We start from the raw sequence: 19,632 nt of genomic DNA, 5'->3' as shown, positions 1-19,632 counted from the left end.
TTTGGGGAAAATATCAAATTGCGATTTTTTTTGACAGATATTGCGATTGCGATTTGATTTGCGATTTTAAATTTGCAAAGTCAAGCTTCAGCTCAATATTGTCAATAATGTGCAGCACAGTATGGGTATCATTACCCTGCTGAAAAAAACAATAGAAACCATCACAGAAATTCTTATAGTTTCCATTAAACCATTACAAAATTCCTTTTTGTTTTGGGCATTATTCCAATAGGAATTACTGTTGTTCTATTGGTTGCCATCTGCCAGATTACATCCCACCAATAGAATCCATCAAATAGACACCATTATAGTTTACATTAAAACCAAACAAATTCCCATTATAACCCTGAAATCCATTAAATTTGTTATTGTGTTTTGGGAGGGGTTCTGTTGTTTTTTTCTTCAGCAGGCAAGATTATAATGGTATAACTACTTTTACAGAATTAACTTAATTACTGAATTTCACAGAAAATATTTGTTTATTTTTTATAAATAAAGAACTATTTCTAAAGTATTACATATGTTACATAGGTTGATTTATTCATTTTAAGTATTTGGGATTTTAAGAGCAAGTGGAAAATGTGCTGAATGTTTCATTTCATCCAAGTGAAATTAGCAAGCAGTTAGACTGAATTTACATTCGTTTTAAACGCGGAGCCAGGCGCGAGTCGACACAGGTTGCGCGCGTGCGTCAAGCCTCGTCCATACTGCCAGATGCGCTCGTGGAGACTTGCGGAGCCGGGTGCGAGTATATTCGAGCATTACGAGACAGGCTGCGTGAGTGCGGCAAGCATGAACGGCTCGTCCGTGACGCGGGGTTCGCGCCGCGTGGGGCAGAGAGGAGCGAGTATGAGAAGCATTCAGAGACACAGGCTGTGTGTGCGCTCTTCTGAATTGGGAATAGCCAACATGCATTATAAACTTATTTCAAATTAATCTGTTGGGGAGATAAAATGTGTAAGATAACGTTCACGTACTAACAAAAACATCTAAGAATGTATCTTTTATTCTCCAGTACTGAAAACAGAACCGATACGGGAGCTTTTGATATGCGCTGTGACGCAGCTCTTGCAAATTACCTTTTTCTTTCTTTGTCTGTCATTTCGAAGCTTAAGTTGCATACGGTTTTCTTTCGTTTTAATTTGCCTAACTATCGATCTGACCCAGTAGACGCCATAATCCCACTCTGTCTCTCTCCCGTCCCGCGTTCTGGTTTTATTTATTTATTTATTTTTTTAAAAATTTTTAATGGTGGGTGTTTACGCAGTTGGCTAGAGCAGTGCTGATTGGGGAGAACGGAGGTGCGCTCACTCTTGCCCAGGGCAAGTAAGATTGCAACTCAAGGCTGGCAGTCATGCATATGCTCTTATATGCTACTTATAATATCGCCTCCACATCGCAGGCTTTGCGATTAGGAAATCGCAACGTCTCAAATCGCGATTTCAATTCGATTTCGATTAATCGCACAGCCCTATAATGAACATAGCAGTCGTAATTTTCTCCCGACATCTGAGCCACTGAAGACGCAGTGGATTACGTTTGTTTTTGAAGGGAATGCACCCCTCGATCTACCTAAATGCGTATATGTTTGCGCGAATAATTCCTGATCCAGCTTTACCTCCAAAAGTATGTTTTTTTTTTTAATGAATCTTTGCAAATCGCCTTTCCTAATGTGCTAGTATGCAAGTTCCGCGACGAATGTGGCAAAAGTTAACAGTCTCACTCTCCCCATGGAAGAGAGGGGCGGGGTGAGCAGAGCTCATTAGCATTTAAAGAGACATGCACCGAAACGGGTCGCTGTGAACAGAACTGTTTTTGACAAGGTAAAAAGGGTGGTTTTACACGACCATTGAGAAATTTTAACCAAAGTATGTTATAGACTTTTCATTAAGACCCTAAAGAATCATATCAACTTGTGGAAAATGGGCATCCGATGACCCCTTTAAGGTCTACTTTCACTGCATCAAAATGTTCTATGTACAATAAGTTTTCTGCAGCATTTAAGAAATTAGTCTTTGGCAACAATAACGACTATTCATATTCAATGAGTTAAGCAAACTTTATAAACAGTTCAGTGTTCTGTGTTTAACTACTTTACTGGTGACACAAACATTACTATAGAAGTAAATCCCCTGTGGATTTACCAGCTGATGTGCCACTTGTCTAGGGATGGGTACCGAAACCCGGTATTTAATCGGTCCCGGGGCTAAATTATGAAAGACCGAAGTATCGATAAGTTCTGACGTTAACGGTTCTGCTATCGGTAGTGGAAAAATTAATAAAACACACATACATTTATTATTGCTATATATACATTATCTTGCAAATTCTATTTCACCAGTCGCCAGCTGTTTTTCAAACATTTGTCTATGATGCATTTTTGCTATTCGCAATTCAGAAGCGTATTGCGCAACTTCTTTCCCTTCACAGCGGTGCGCATTCGTTCCTCCCTAAAACCCAAACTTAACGTCAGAATCAGCTCAGTCTGTGATTGTTGTAAGATGCCGTCTTTACTGTTGCTAAATTGCGGGACATGTTTGATAATAAAATGTTGAAAGCACAATCCGCACAAGAGACGCAGTTCCTCAGGCTGAAATGTCCAAAACGGACTAACAAATTACACTTTGAGCTTCGGGCGCATGTCCAATAGATCAAGTCGATAAGCAGTATCGGTAAGAGTAGTAATACCGTTAAAACCTTAACGATACCCATCCCTACACTTGTCTGCAACAAAAATAAAACAACCATTACACTCAAAGCATAGATGCAGTGTAAATAGTTTTTTGTTAATGTAATAATAATAATATTAATCCTGATCACAATTTTGAGGGAAATAGCTGATAATTGTGCTCTATGTACACCATCTTATAGAAAAGAACCTAAGCCTCAACCCACAAGGTCATTAAACCAAGCACCAGCTCATCAATTAAACGTAAGGCCTTATCCGTTCTGCCTCTCATAACGAGATATTAGATTTAAAATGTGCGCTCTGGGCTAACAACACAGCTGCTAACGCTCTCTCAATGCCAGATATGGAGATTCATTACATCATTTCCACATTCAAAGATGTTTTAGAATCTGATTAAATATTAATACATTTCTGAATGTATGTGTGTGTGTGTGTGTGTGTGTGTGTGTGTGTGTGAGGAAGATCAAAGAGTAGTTTTGAATTATATTACCGCTCTCTGCCTCCTACTCTGATGCTGACCCCAGTCACATGACCTCTCACATCTAACCTACGACCCGTGAGCTGTTTCTCTTTGTTTCATCTCTGACAACCCAGATGACTTGCTGGCCACAGAAAGCCAAGTCACATTGTCTCGGAACGGGAGGAGAAAGTGATGAGGTTAAACCATCATGTTGGTACTCAGTTCCCTAAGTCTTACAGAGAGGATCAAGACACCAGTGTTTCCTACTAAGATGTGTTTTTGCTGAATGTACACTAAATTAGAGGTCAGTAAGATTATTTTTGAAAATAATTAATTCTTTGATACAGGAAGGACACATTAAATTAATCAAAAGTGACAGTAAAGATATGTATAATGTTACAAAAAATATCTTTAATATAAATTATTTTTAACTTTCTATTCATCAAATAAACATCATGGTTTCCACAAAAATATTAAGCTTCACAACTGATTTCAAAAGCACCAAATCAGCATATTAGAATGATTTATGAATAATCATGTGACACTGAAAACTGGAGTAACGGCTGCTGAAAATTCACAGGAATAAATTACATTTTAAAATACATTAATATTAATATTAATTGTATTTCACAATACTACTGCTTTTACTTTGTTTTTATCAAAAGAATGCAGCATTGGTGAGCAGTAGAGATTTATCAAAAACATCAAATAAAAACTTAATGACCCTACATTTTTGTATAACATATATATTTACACATTTTCAGTAAAAATAATTTTGTTTAGAAATGTTAATTATTTATTACAAAGAAATATCTTTCCAACCAGTCAGTTTTTACAACCCATAACTATACAAAGCAGGCTTTTGTTTCATTTGAGTCAGATATGACTGAAAGACTTTAATAACAGAAGCAGACATTAACTGAGTAACCATTCTGACTGATTCAGTGAGTTCATTCAGTGAATGATTCATCTGACTGATGAGCAATTTATTAAAAGAATCGGTTCATAAGTCATTTGTCTACACTAGTTGCGCTGTGTGTTTCTGATACATTATTTTATATTAAATTAAGACTGCAAATTCACAATTTACAAGACATACAATTTCTTTTGCTTTAGATTCAGCAGCAGCAGAGTGATTCAGGAAACACTCCGAGACACAGCTCCCATTCATTCAATCTAATAACCAGTTCAATGAACATTCTGTCTCCTACACAAACTGAACACAAGCCTCGTCTCAAAGTCTGTTCACAAAAAGGTGAACCCCGGGCGGCATTCAGGCAAGTCATTCACAAACACACAAACACATATGCATCACACGCACAATAAAACTGCTTGTGATTAGTCAGCAGGCGTCCCGCTGAGTTGTTTCAGTGAAGTGGCTTTTGAGCTCTGCGGTAGGGAGATTCTCCATAAACAGCTGACATTCAGCCCGTCACCGTACGTGTCCACTGGTGCAGACTGAACAGAGATGAGCAGGTTCCTTCAATTTATTATATCTATTGGAGCTGAGAGACAGACACGCACAGGGGATTGTGGGATTGACAACAGATCGGAGCTAGCAGTAAGAGTGTAAAAAGTTGAGAAAAGTTTGACTTTATGCAAATGTGAAGCAAGAAAAGCAGACAGCTTATCGCTGTGAGGTGAAGGCACTGACATCTATAATAATCTGCCGACAGTGGCAGAGTTTCAATATTTTCATATTCAAATTTCAAAAACTGTTTATATAGAACACCACCATTCAAAGGTTTGGGGTCAGTAAGTTTTTTTTTTGTTAGTTTTTTTGAAAGACATTAATACTTCAGCAAGGATGCATTAAATTGATAAAGTGACAGTAAAAACACGTATGTTACAAAAGTGTAAATGTTATTTCAAATCTTTTAGCTTTCTATTCATCAAAGAAATCTTGAAAAAATATATTGATCACTGCTTCCACAAAAATATTAAGCAGCACAACCATTTTCAACATAATAAGAAATGTTTCTTGAGTGCCAAATCAGCATATTAGAATGATTTCTTTAAGAATCATGTGACACTAACAACTGGAGTAATGATGCTGAAAATTCAGCTTTGGCATCACAGGAATAAATTACACTTTAAAATATATTAAAATAGTAAAAAAAGTTATTTTAAATTGTAATAGTGTTTAACAATATTACCCTTCTACTGTATTTTGGATCAAAATAAATGCAGCCTTGGTGAACATAGGAGACTTAAAATCTTACCGACCCGAAAGTCCTATTCTAGTGTTCTTCCTTCTCTCTCACCTATTCAGCCTCTTTATTTCAATCTAAAAGACAGCTGTAGGGATTTGTGCACCCCACGCAGACACACAGTGTATGGTGTTTGCCCCTTCACTGCCCTGAGTCTGTCAGATCAGAGGTGGCCGCTAACAATAAGCTGTTATGCATCTGTCTACTCGACCGCACCTCCTGCTATTCTTCAGCACCGATAAAAATCAGAGGGAGAAAGACAGAGTCAGAAAGAGAGAGGTGAGAGGGAGCCGCACCCTTTGCCCACGGAGACTCATGGATATCAGTGTGTTCTTTGATCTTTGGCTTTTCAGCAGCTCATGGAGTCCACCTGCATGTTCCTGCGCCCCACCTCTTTCACCCTCAGAAACACTTGAACCCCCGGATGAGGTCCAGAGATGGCATGGTTTCAGCTTCGGGCGGCACGCCCTCAGACCATCTCACACAAAAGCATTCAGTGTTGTGTTTGAGACACTTTGGGGTATTTGGACACTGATTTGGACTAGTTCAATCCCATTTTTAAAACAACCAATTCATAATAATCATTCTTTCAGAAATTGGACTATACTGGTCACACTCTATGTTTTTAATTCACCACAAAAAACAGCTCAAAAGTAGTTTGTTTGTAAATCACAATTAAGTGGACAGGTTGTATGTTTCTAATTCACAACAAAGAAACTGGCTCAAAAGAGTCATTTCAACCCTCTACATTGCGAGTAAATCACTCGCATATGCGACTAAATCTTCACTCTGGGCGACTAAATGATGTCTAACATTAGCCAATTGCTAATAAATTCTCAGATTTTACTCGCCAGTGTGTGAGTTGGAGGCTAAGTATAAGTTTAGCACAGATATATTTTCACTCGCCGAACACTCTCTGACTGAGCGCTTCAGAGTTTCACTCTCCGTCAAGCGATCTGCGCTGTTTTTCAGTTCATCTGAATGGATGTGCAACGCACCGTAAACTCTATGAAGGCGCACAACTCGCCGTCGCTTTGTTTCACTCACACGCAGAGAGAGAGGGAGAGAGAGAATTGATGCGCTTCATGTAAACGATATTCTTTGTTGTATTTTGCTGTCAAAATAAATTCCTTTGGAATTCTTCAGCTTTTAAGAACTACCGCTTTCTCCGGTAGTGGGCGGAACTAATGCGCAAACAGCAATCTCATTGGCTGGCGTGCAATATAACAAAGAGTGAAAAATTTAAGGGGGTCTGAATACTTTCCGTACCCACTGTATATACTGTATATTATCAGTCTGGCGAGTAAACTAAAAAAATTTACTAGCCAATGGCGATTCAATTGCCAAGGTGTCCGTAGAGGGCTGCATTTGTTCGTGAACCAGAAAAAAAACTAGTCAGGTTGTATGTTTCTGACTCCCTAAAAAGAACCAGCTCAATAGGAGTCATTTGTTTATGAATCAGACTACACTGGTCAGATTGTATGTTTCTGATACAGTAAAAGAACCAGCCCATAAGACTCATTTATTTGTGAATGGACAACATTGGTTGCACAGAATGTTTCTGACTCACAAAATAGAATTGGCTAATAGGAGTCATTTGTTGTTGAATCTGACAACACTTGTCATACTGTATGTTTATGATTCACTAAAAAGAACCATCCTGTAAGAGTCATTTGTTTGTGAACCAGACTAAACTGGTCACTTTCTGATTCACTAAAAAACTACCGGATCGTAAGAGTCATTTGTTTGTGAACCAGACTATACTGGTCGCTCTGTACATTTCTGATTCACTAAAAAGAAGAGGATCATTAAATTCTTTTATTCAAGAATTAGACTACTATTGTCACACTTTACGTTTCTGATTCACTAAAAAGAAACGGGTCATACAAGTAATTTGTTTGTGAATTTAACTACATTTGTCACCCTGTACATGTCTGATTCACTAAAAACAACAGGCACATAACAGTTATTTGTTCTCAAGTGGTCAACACTGGCAGTGCTGCAACATATTCAGTAAACTCTGCAAACTTACACTTACATCTCAGGTAAAATATGATTCCTTTTGCCATATACTTCCTGTACTCACTAGTACGCAGATGTTGAAATAGCTACAAAACGCAACATCTGACAACCCAGATCTCAGGGGTCTGGATGTCTGTATCCCTGAACTAGGTAGGAATTGTTCTTCTTAGCACTAGTTTTCTTCCATGCGTGAGTGCGTGTTTTGTGCGTCTCCAAAGCACAGCATATCATGTGTCAGAATTAACAAAACCCTTCTGAAGACCTAAATAACAGACCTGCCACTCACACAACGCTCTGTTATCATGAAGTCTCAGATGCATTCCTGGTCCTTACACCACCTCTATATCACAGGCTCTGTTTGAAGCTACAACCGCTGCAAAAAGCCCTTTCCACCGGCAGCAAGGCTGTTTACACCACCTCAGATACACCCTTAAATAGGCTGGCGTGTGAAAACACAGCGGGCACAAAGAGAGAGAAGATAAGCAATCACTGCCAAGTTTGCTCATGCGAGAGTTTACTTTTTTGAATAGCAGAGTTTTAGAGCTCACCGTGCTGATCAACCTTATATTACCTCACTTTACTGGATTCAGCCGGCTCTGGCAAACAGCCTAATGCTAATGACTGTGTCCTTAAAGCGTGATATGTACACTGACGGGCTAATTAGAAAAGACCGTGTGGGGAGAGTTCATCAGATTTGATTATTTTCAGAGATGTAGTCTTGCTCTAAGGGCACTTTGGGATAGGGAGGTGTTATTGTAGTGATGCCAACTAAAGGAAGAACAAGTGTAATCACTTAGAGGATTAAGTCATTCCAAACAAAGGCAAATTTAAAAATGGTGGGTTTTGGTTTCTGGTCCAGAGAGTTTAAAGCAGACTGAAATATGAGCAGTGATGTTATCATCCAATAACTAAATGTACACCATATAAAAAATATATTTATTTATTTTTACACTTTTTTTTTTTACATTTTACATTTAAAGTTTTTAGGTTTTTTTCCCCCTTTTAAATGTAAAAAAAAGTACAGAATTTTAATAGTGGCCATTTATTTTGATCAACAAACATGAAAATAATTATTGGTTTATAGGTATCGGCCAGAATTTGAATATCTGTCCATCCCTAAAGCTACATTTCAGCAAAAGTAAAATGGATCATATTCAGTACACTACCATTCAAAAGTTTTGGGTTGGTAAGATTTTATAATGTTTATGAAATGTGTCTCTTATGCTCACCAAGGCTGTATTTATTTGATCAAAAATACAGTAAAAACTGAATTAAAAAATAATAGTATTACAATAAAAAAACATTTCTATTGTAATATATTTGAAAATGTAATTTATTCCAGCAACTTCATTACTCCAGTCGTCACATGATGCAACAGAAATCATTTTTTTATATGCTTATTTGGTGCTAGAGAAACATTTTTTATTTTTATCAATGCTAAATTGTGCTTAATATTTTAGTGGAAACTATGACGCTTTTTATAGGATTCGTTGATTAATAGACAGTTCAGAATAATTTATTTAAAATAGAAATGTTTTGTAACTAATTTATTTATCACTTTTGATTTTTATGTATTATTTAAATACATAATGAATAGAATTCACATGAAAAACTGCATTAAGATAGATTTTGTAGGAGAAAACAACAGTCAAACTTAGTCATCTTAGGGTAAAACCCCCTAATGAGCTTCTTTTGAAGACGCGTAAATAAGATTATCTTTTAAACTCAAGTTAGTTGAATAGGAGAGAGACGACTAGCTTATTAGGCCAATCCAGGTGTCATTTCACAGCAATGATGTTTATGAACAACAAAAGAAGGATATTAAAAGATAATAGACCGGAGACTTCGAGCGTCGCCTCCCATCATGCTTTGGGTGGAGGCCTCTTTCTGTCCCACAAGTCTGTGTGGGAGAGATGACAGAGGGCTTGATTGTAGGGACACCTGTGTTTTGTTACCGTGCAAAACCGAAAGGTGGAACACAAAATCACAAAACTGCTGCTATGACAACTATCCCTATCCGCCGGGACACTTTGTTTGAAAGTTATACTGGCAGAAACGTGTGCGCTCTCACTCAGAGTCTCAGTCACAAACAGCCACAAACACAATTCAAAATAAACAAAGAGGCAAAGGCGTAGTTTGATGACGCCGTGACTGAGTGTGGAATCATGGGAGTTGTCGTCTTCATCCCCACAGCCGATGCAATCCGACGGGACTCGGGCAGAAATCATGTTCATGGATGAGCTAATGATTTATTAACGTAGTAGAATGAAGCAGGGTGAGGCTGAAAGCCGTCGAAGCGATACAAGGCGATTTAAACATTCTTCGAAACATTTGGCATAATGTAAGTAAACAAGTCAGCAAAATATATAACACTGTTCTAGTGGTTTTTGGATATTTTAATAAAAAAATCTTACATATTGTGCCTTTAATGCAGCTTTTTCTCAGCATCTTGAGTTGCTTTAGAAGAAGCACAATGGCCTGAGCTAATAAGATTCTCTCTAGTACCGTCTGCTAGTGCTACGATTAATCGAAATAAACTGGAATTGCAATATGGCTTAATGCAAAATTTAGTAATTTAATTAAATAACTATATGCGCTCTGTTTTTCAGAGTGAAGCGCAGCACTGTGTTTAATTACACAAGAGCAACTCATGACCCGTCGAGTTTGTCTCGCTTTTAACATGCATTTGGAATGCAACATACATCAACCATATAAACACCAAAAATACCAAAACGAGAGTCTTCGACTGTTTTTTGGCAAAATAAAAGCTTGATAGCTTTGAAAATGAAAAAAATCAAGATAGCCATTAATAACAGTAATGTAATTTTACAGTTTACAAATTATTTTTTTCTTTAAATAGTCCTTTATTTTACAGTGAAATAATAAACAGTAATAAATAAAGTAAAAAATTATATTTTATTTAGTAATAATAATAATAACAATAATAGTTATTATTTTTTTATTTTTAACAAATTTTAAATCACAATCAAAAAATGCAATTATATTTTTCCCTCAGACACACAGATATAGGCTACAAACTGCAAACAACATTTTTCTTCCACATTAAGTATATTTACATGTGCAGTTAAAATTATGCTACAGCTTTTTGCATAGTCATGCTACAGTGGCATGAGCAAAACGTGAGACCATTCGTAGTCCAAATAAATGCATATACATGCTAGACGAAGCCACCCAACAATCGCAGCATCCATGTCTGTTAGTCAGATATATTAAAAAAATGGACTGGTACAATTCCAGTTGGACTAAAGTGTTTACATGACACATAAAAAAAATTTAAATAATTACTTTAGTCTGACTGAAATTGCAGTTTTAAAGCACATATAAATATGTGTTCCAACATCATAGAAAGTGTTTTTTTTTTTTGTTAACTCCAAGAAACGTTCCTCCCTGTATTCATTTTCCTGAATGTGAATTAAGACTCTAAACAAACTCTAAATAAAGAGTTAATTAACCAAAATAATGATACAGATGACAGAGTGAACAAGAAAAAACATCTCATATTCCCTAAACTTAATTCAGAAATTATTCTTCCTTTCATATAATGCCATGGCTTTGGAGTAAGTCTCCAAGGCCTGACGATGACCAGACGAGATAGGGCCAGACAAGTTCTCCACCGATATAACCATCGGGCTAACAGAAACCCATCACTAAGTTTTTCTGCATGTAAAAACAGATGTTAATTGTATCTGTCCATATCTGTCTGATGTATGGGACTCACCCTAACTGGAGTGCTCTTGGCCTGTACCCTCTGAGACTGTGCTCCCGTGGGACCTGGATCCCTCTGGCCTCCTCCAGCAATCTGTGCTCGGACCCCTGCCACTGCAGATCCATTAGTACACGTGCCGTGCATGCTTCCCGTCCTCCTCGGCCTCTGCTTGATACCGTCCAGTAGCCGTACCAGGAGGATGTTGCTAGGCAACTCATCTACGCCACTCTCCACTAGCGTGCGGCATTCCGGGCAGCGCAGTTCTCCACGCGACCCCACAATTCCAAGCAGGCAGCGCCGGCAAAACGTGTGCTGGCACGGCAACACCTTTGCCGTAGCATCCAGCCGCTCCAAGCACACCGGACACTCCAACAGGTCCAGGAGCGCAGACTCGTCCATTTTCACACTCGCACAATCTTTCTCAGCGTAGTCGTTCATTCAGTCAGTTTTGCCTCTCCGAAGAGAGAAGCACATGGTGTGGGTGTGCGGATATAAGGTTGTTTGGAGGGAAAGTCCAATGCTGATGTCACGTCACTCCCATGCCGCAGTCATGATCATGTCTCTAGCATTCACTGCAGAGAATCAAAGAAAAAGATATCATATGACACTTCTGTCTTATAGAGCATTACACATGTGACATTTTTGGTGGTTTCCATAGCAGGCACATGAGCACACAATGTAATGAGTATGTTCAAGGAGAGTTTCCCAAGAAAACTGACTCTTAAAATACAGGATGTTCAAAAACAACTAAATTGGTTTTCAAATGCATAGTAAACTTGGCAGAAATAGCAAAAACGCTACGAACTGGAGCAGACAATAACCTCCAAACATATTACTAGGGATGGGAATCATAAGGAATTTTATGATTCTACGATTTTGTTCCTTAATGGTTCTTTTAATACTTTTGAGGATGAAATATTTGAAAAACAGTCATTTAATTATTATTGCATTTACTTTTTGCAATATTGCTACTGTCAATAGCTATGTATTAAATAAAAATAGCACAAAAACGGGTTAACAAATGTAATTAATTAATTTTTTTATATAAAATACCACTGATTGGTACAAAACTCATATAATATGCATTTTTAACCACATGTTATCATACATACACAAAACACAATGAGATTAAATCAGTAACCGTAGAATATTTTTTGACTCACTAAATTGGACCTCACTTGCCTCGTTGTGTGTTTTTGATTCACTAAAAAGAACCGATTCATAAGAGTCATTCATTAGGAATCAGACAACACTGATCACTCTGTATGCTTGATGCTTTCCAATTCGCGTAGTATACAATATTTTGCCATTTTGTAATAATAGTGCGTCTAAGTTAGTGTGTTCACACGGTAAATTTAGAGAAGAAATGTGCACTTCAAATACCCGGGTGATGCATTTAATTAACCCAAAAATAAAGTGTGGTATGTTGGACTCTTCATAAAGTGTCGCAGTTTACCATACGCTTTATAACCTTATAAAGTGCATAGACTAGATGGGAGAGTACATAGCATACAGTAGGTCATTTAGTACACAACTTGATTATTTTAGTAGGGTATTCCGTCCGCCTTTGCAGAAAAATGCACGTTCGAGATGGAACTAAACGGTATGAAAACCACTGGAGGCCGGGTCCTGTTCTCTAGCCCCAGCCATATATAATAGAGTCATCAATGGACTTGGCAACAGGAATAACTCTGAAACAACTAAAGAGAGTTTACCGTCCGTCACGTTTGGTCAGTTGGCGAGAGGAGACTTCGTGTCTAAACTGCAAATATGCGGCCAAACGAGGCTGTAGCCTAGTGCTCGCGCCTGTGTCCCTCCTCGATCCTCATCCACTGTTCTACCCCGATTCAAACAAAAGACGAGGCTATATAAAGGCAAGCAGAACACTGAATAGAGAATAATTAAAAACTAACTGCAAAATCAGACATCTTTATGCAACTAGCTCATTGATCTGAACCAAATTGTTGCGTACAGAAACGTTACAAAACAAATGTTATAAATCGAGGAAATGCAGTTAACATAAATACAATTAAAGGGTATGTTCCCCCATAACACAAAAGATGGTATTAGGGAAACTGACAGCCTCAGTCACCATTCACTTATATTGTAAAGGGGGAAAATGCAATGATAGTGAATGGTGACTGAGGCTGTCAGTCCCTAACATCTCCATTTGTGAAAGTCATAGAGGTTTAAAACAACATAAGGGTGAGTAAATGGTGAAAAATTCACAGTTTTGGTTGAACCATCGCTTTACCTTTAATGCAAACCCTCAACCTCGCCCTCACTGTCGTTAAAGTCCTGAATACAACCAACAACCTTGTATTTAATAACTACAAAGCCAACATTAGCCACATTGTTTCAGAGTAGCGGTACAAATATATCGACCTTACACTGCTGTATGTGAGTGTTTAAATAACTCCTGAAACTAACTAACCCATTACCAGTCGTGTTTTGAAAACTAACCACGGCACAATGAAAAAAAAAAGCGAATAAAGTGTTGTGCGTGATGTGTCACAGTAAACAGTGAACGAAAGACGCTTTTATCAAAACGTTTGTCTGTAACTCGTGCTCACGTTGGTTGTAAGTAACCATGTAGCTTCACAAACTTTGATTCGATGTTTAAATTTAATCTAATATCTTATTACGGGGATAGTTGTGAGAGCACAAAAACGCTACCTTAAATAAGGGCCCCTTCTCACTCCTCTTCTTCCAGAACAGTTTCTTTACCGAGTTCCTCAAACTAGGGAATTCGCCCTGGAAAAGGGATCCTGAAATCTTGATCGCCCAGTTGGACACAAGTTTATCTATTCAGATCCGTATATCTCAGCAAGGAACAGGTCATCGCTCTTGAGTCGTTAAGTTGAAACAGCAAAAAATCCGAGTCCGGGAGATTCAGATTGATTACATTTAGAAGAAAGCGAAGAAAAACAGGAGAAGCGAGTTCCTGCGTCCGAGAACCACGACGAGCCCCGTGGATACTGTGGGACACTGCAGCGGACGTGTAGTCGGGAGGGAGGATTTTCAAAACGCACAGCTGGGAGAATGCAATGCATCAACCGTTTTGAGCTTAGGCTTCTTCCTTACGAAATATTAGATAAACAACAACTGAAAAGCTGCGGTTTTGATCATCACAAATAAGCAAAATGTATTTCTAAAGCTGATTTAGTCTATACGTAGTGGGTCACGTCGTTCATTGGCGAATAGTTTGTTTGTAATCTCCGCCTGCGTCATATAGTGTAACAAATCACAGGATTTACACATTTCCTCTAGTAGCAGGTTTAAATGAAAAGAAAGATAACATTTCACCAGATGAACGAGTAGGCCCATGTTTTCCATAACTCACTTTATACTATACTTACTATTTCTGCAGTATAGGCCTATGCATATTGTGAAAGTATGCTAATTATTTGCCTGCATAGAACGCTCTTATCTAATTGCCAAAATGTGCAGTAACAGAGAACAATGTAAGGAATACTATATCCCACAGTTCAGCCTGCTCAATTTCACCTTCCATGTCCATAACCGCAAGAAATATTAAACACAATTTCAAAATGGAAAGATAAAATTTCACCATGAACCTCGAGTATGTTCTCAATAGCACACTTCTATACTACACGTACTATTTCTGCAGTATATAGTAGCCTATGCATGTTGTGTATAGTATACTAATAATCTGTGTGCATAGGACACCCAGAGTATCTTACTGCCAAAATGTTTAGTAACAGAGAACAATGCAAGCCTGCTCAACTTCACTTTTCATTCCCAGAACTGCAAGAAATATTAAACACAAATTATTTCAGAGATGATAACTTGGTTTGTAAATATGCACATATTTACATCATGCGACAACAATATAGCATACTATTCTTTGAAACATTTAACCTTGCATGATGCATACTGGTTAACATATTTATAAAAAAAATATAGTAGGCAATATTCATATTCATATTGCTCTCAAACACATAATGTTCCCTCACATCCCCTTGAAAACTTTAGGTTTGGCAGTATTATTTACCAAAGCTTTGCATCGCTCCTCCAGCTTGTGGCTCAAAGGTCAATTTTCTGCTACCTTCTACATGCACACTGGCACACACAAAGGTTAACACGGAGGTGAGGTTGTCGGAAGATCGACCCGTTACATCACCGGTGTGTAAAGCATGCAAGAGACCTTTTAACATGACAAGTCACTCTCACACAGCCCCTCTTGTTCATCAGACACAAGCCCCTAAGCCTGGGATTGTGGGTCAAATCAGATCAAATGCATCCTTGTTGCATGATTATAGTCAAATACCTAATGGTTTATAAATCAGGAAATGTTTTCCATTTAAAAAAACTTTTTGAATAACCCTCCGCTTCATTGCACAAAAGTGGGTTTCATTCTACAAAGAGAAGCATTTGCTTAGCAAGGTTTAAGGATCTAAAGAACATTTCAGTGATTCATGATGGTTTGGCAGAGCTTTAGTGAGGGTGATTTTTATTAGGTTTTTATTACCATTTTTATTAGGTGACTACTGTGTTAAAGAGATAATTCAAGAACATTTTTGGCATCATTTAGTCACCCTCATGTTGTTATAGACCTATATGAAACCTGTTACTTCTCTGGAACTTAAAGGAAAAGTATTAAATATTTCTGAACTTGTTTCAAAACCACATTAAACCCACTTGAAATTTCATTAAATAAACAAAACCTGTTGAAAAATTCTTCGAAAAATCTTCTTTTGTATTTCAAGAAATGTTTAGAATGAAATGGTGGATTTTTGTATTTTTGTGATACTGTTATATTTTTTGTTAATATTTTGAATTAGATTTTATTTTTACATTTTCTGTTTTGTTTTTGTCATTTTATTAGTATCAGTAAAAATATACATTTTTTAATATTTTATTTTATTTTGATTAATGTTTATTTTCAAGTAATGTTTTTTTTTCATGGTTTCAGTTAACAATAACTCTGGTGTGAACTCTTTAAGACAGCAGTAATCCTATAGCCATTTCACCTGAAGGCAAAGTTCTCAAGCCCTACAGTCAACAGGAATTACATCATCAGGTTTCTACCTCACTGGCTCTTATCATGATGAAGTAATATATCTTGCAAGAATTTACTGCATACGGCATAAACAAAGTAAGTCAAAGGCAGTAAATGTAGCCTGTATACTTGTTCAAAAGCTTAAGAGCGCCTTTTCAGTTGTTTATTTACAGTAGCGCATATATTTCTACACGCCATAAGCAAGAAGCTAACAATTTATGTATAGACTCATTTATTTTACAGATCCCACAGAGAACGATAGCGCCAGCAGAAAAACGCAAGTGTGATGATGAATGTGCTACACTATGCTAGATTTGATGTTGAAATTGCCTTTTATTAGTGTTTGGCTCGTCCTTTGTCTGCTGCAGGAAAAATTACAGCACATTGTTGTGAGCAATTTGCACTCTTAACTAAATCGTGCCACGATAATGGCAACATTTGGTAAGCAAGTGTGTGTAATTGAGCTGAAACAGTTCATGAAGGGCTCATTTGAGTGCATATGCATGTGAGTGCAGTGTGTATTGTCATGCCTAGGCTAATGAGGACAATAAATCAGAAAGAGAAAATAAATACAGCAAATATTTATGGAACAGAAAGAAAAGAGAGGTAAGAGAGGAACTGTATTGTGAACAGAGAGTGAGAGAGAATAATAAAGAAGTTAGATTTATGGTGGCACAGCTCTTGAATGTCAGAAGTGATCCCACCGGAGCTGGCAGCAGCCCTCCGGTCATATTTCACTGTTGCCGGGGGTCATTTAGCCCACCCCCTGAAGGGAGGGGCAGAGGCTGTAAAGCCTGGTGCAAATTTCTTGGATAACCCCGGAGGGAAGGCCTGCTTTGATTTATCACTGACTCAGTCATGGCCCAGTCTGAGGTGGGATTGTTCTGAGCTTGGAATAACAGTGCAGCTGATTCACAATCATTACAAGCATATACATGATTTCATAGACTTATACATCTTCGTTCATCATGCTAAAGAAGAAAATATACTACTCAAAGTGCCAGAAAAAGTTATATTAGCTTTTATTTGTTTCCTTTAAGTGATCAGCAATTTGCAGCCACACGCATTAAAGCGCACACAATTCTGCCACATTTGAAGCGCCAGCTGTGCATTAGAAAATATAATATTTAAAAATATATATTACAATTTACCATTTTTATTACAATTTAGAATTAATTTATTTGTTATTTTAATAAATTTGTAAAATATACTTTATTCCTGTGATGGCAAAGTTGAATTTTCAGTATCACTACTCCAGTCTTCAATGTCACGATCCTTCAGAAATCATTCTAATATTCTGATTTGATGCACACACAAAAAAATGTCTTAGTATTATCAGTGTTGTGCTGCTTAATATGTTTGTGAAAACTGTGATACATTTTTTCAGGATTCTTAAAAAGCTCAGATGAATACAAAGTTTAAAAGAATAGCATTTATTTAAACTATAAATCTTTTGTAACAAGTGTCTTTTACTTTCACTTTTGATCGATTGAAAGTGTCCTTGATGCATCATTTCAACATATATACTGCATTTATGCATGCTTTCATAGCCTTATGCACAATCATTCTTTATACAAAAGGAGAAGATAATGACATTATACTCAAGTGCCAGAGCTAGAATGTTATTTTGGCTTTTATTTTTTCCCTTGAGTGAGTTTGTGATCAGCAATTTGTCTGCACGCACACATTAAAGCACACACGATTCTGCCACGTCTGAGGCGACAGCTGTGTCACGGGCAATAAAAAAGCAAGGAGGGGTTGAGCGAGAGACACAGATAGGAGAAAGAGAGAGAGAGGAGACGTGACAAATGCTTTTTCCTCAAAACATGAGAGCCAGACCTGACAGACAGAATAATGGACTCAGGGATCTTTTGCAGCTTGAACGCATCTGTTTTCCAAGGCCGTGACAATCTACCACGACCATCTAAATCTTCAAAACTGTGAACTCATGATCTAATGTTGCACACAGAATGAGGGCTAGTGTGAGTGAGGGCTGATATTCTCTGGTTTCATTTTAGGTACAGTACAACCACTGATTCTTGGCTTGTTTGTAGCCATACAGGTGTTGCTCTCAATTAATAAGTAACAAAGCTTTTATATAACCTCCAAGTTCTTGGTCAACCATCTTCAACTTGACATGATATTATTGCCACTGTCACTGAATGTCCTGAGGTCAGTCCAGAGTTTAGCTGTGCATTTGACATTAAGGGATAATTCTTCCACCCCACTGTTTTAGTTATGAGGGGCGTTGATGGGGGAGGATGGCTCCTTTCAATCCCATCAGTTCAGTGCTAAGATCAATGTCAAATTCAAAATTAATCAGGAGGATGAGATAGTTTTATCATTTAAAAATATAATCAATGAGGAATCTGAAAACATCAGAACCATATTATTGACCAATATTAAAGAAATATTAATGTAAGAAATATTAGTTTATTAGTGTTGGTCAACACTTTTTTTTTTTATTGGTCTTATGAAGTATTCTACTTTGTTGAGATAGTGAATTGGTGGGTTTTTGTTAAATGTGAGCCAAAATCATCACAATTAAAAGAACCAAAGACTTAAACTACTTCAGTCTGTGTGCATTGAATTTATTTAATACACGAGTTTCACAATTTGAGTTGAATTACTGAAATAAATGAACTTTTCCACGACATTCTAATTTATTGAGATGCACCTGTATATATTGCACTAGTGTTCAAAAGTTTGGAGCTGGTGGTTTTTTATGTTCTTGGAAGTCTCTTATACTCCTCAAAGCTGCATTTATTTGCAAAGAAATATAGGAAAAACTGTAAAATTGTGAAATACTATTACAATATAGAATTACTGTTTTCTATTTGCATATACATTTTAAAATTTAAATGTTTTCCTCTGATGGCAAAGCTGATTTTTTTCTTCAGTGACTCATGATCCTTTAGAAATCATTCTAATATGCTGATTTGCTGTTCAAAAACATTTCTTATTTTTTATCACTGGTGTATTGCTTAATATTTTTATGAAAACCATGATGATATTTTTCTCAGGATTCTTAGAAAATTCAGAATACAGTGTTCAAAAGAACAGCATTTAAACTAAAAATATTTTGTAACATTATAAATATCTTTACTGTCACTTTCGATCAATTTAATGCATCCTTGCAGAATAAAAGTATGAATTTCTTAAAAAAAAAAAAAAAAAAAAAAAAACCTACTGACTTCAAACTAGTGAATGGTAATGTATTTATATCGTTTATAGATGTATTTAATCATCATCATCTAACACTCACTTAAAAATTGAAAACACTATTAGAATAATGTGATGCCTAAATTCACTTGTGCCACAAATGTGTGTTTCATTTAGAAAAAATAGTACAGAATTTTTTTTTTTTTTTTAATGAAAATGAAGTTATGAATGATTTTGCAGGTTCTGAGGGGATTACATTATAACGTAACCTGTTTAAATTGTCCATGTTCTCTATCAGTGTTACTCCCTATCCTGGTGGTGTTGTAGGTTATAACAGCA

The 19,632-nt window shown here is 37.0% G+C and overlaps 1 protein-coding gene across 2 annotated transcripts in view; it reads right to left on the bottom strand.

Annotated features, from left to right (window-relative positions):
* Window positions 1–14,062, bottom strand: part of LOC107755262 (E3 ubiquitin-protein ligase SH3RF1-like) — a 62,484-nt gene extending 48,422 nt beyond the window's left edge. The window contains exons 1-2 of one of the 2 annotated variants that reach the window (XM_016572002.1): window positions 13,785–14,062; window positions 11,121–11,680 (exon numbers count right to left, since the gene is read on the bottom strand). In XM_016572002.1, the coding sequence (XP_016427488.1) occupies window positions 11,121–11,546 (426 nt within the window). In that variant the 5' untranslated portion in view covers window positions 11,547–11,680; window positions 13,785–14,062. Of the gene's footprint in view, window positions 1–11,120; window positions 11,681–12,823; window positions 12,934–13,784 lie in introns of those variants that run through there. The other variant, XM_016572003.1, reaches the window with a different exon arrangement.
* Between the last annotated feature and the right edge of the window lie 5,570 nt (window positions 14,063–19,632).

This window comes from Sinocyclocheilus rhinocerous, unplaced genomic scaffold (assembly GCF_001515625.1).
Source record: "Sinocyclocheilus rhinocerous isolate Xijiao unplaced genomic scaffold, SAMN03320098_v1.1 scaffold562, whole genome shotgun sequence".
Classification (NCBI taxonomy): Eukaryota; Metazoa; Chordata; class Actinopteri; order Cypriniformes; family Cyprinidae; genus Sinocyclocheilus; species Sinocyclocheilus rhinocerous.
This window is presented reverse-complemented; position numbering and strand designations above follow the sequence as displayed.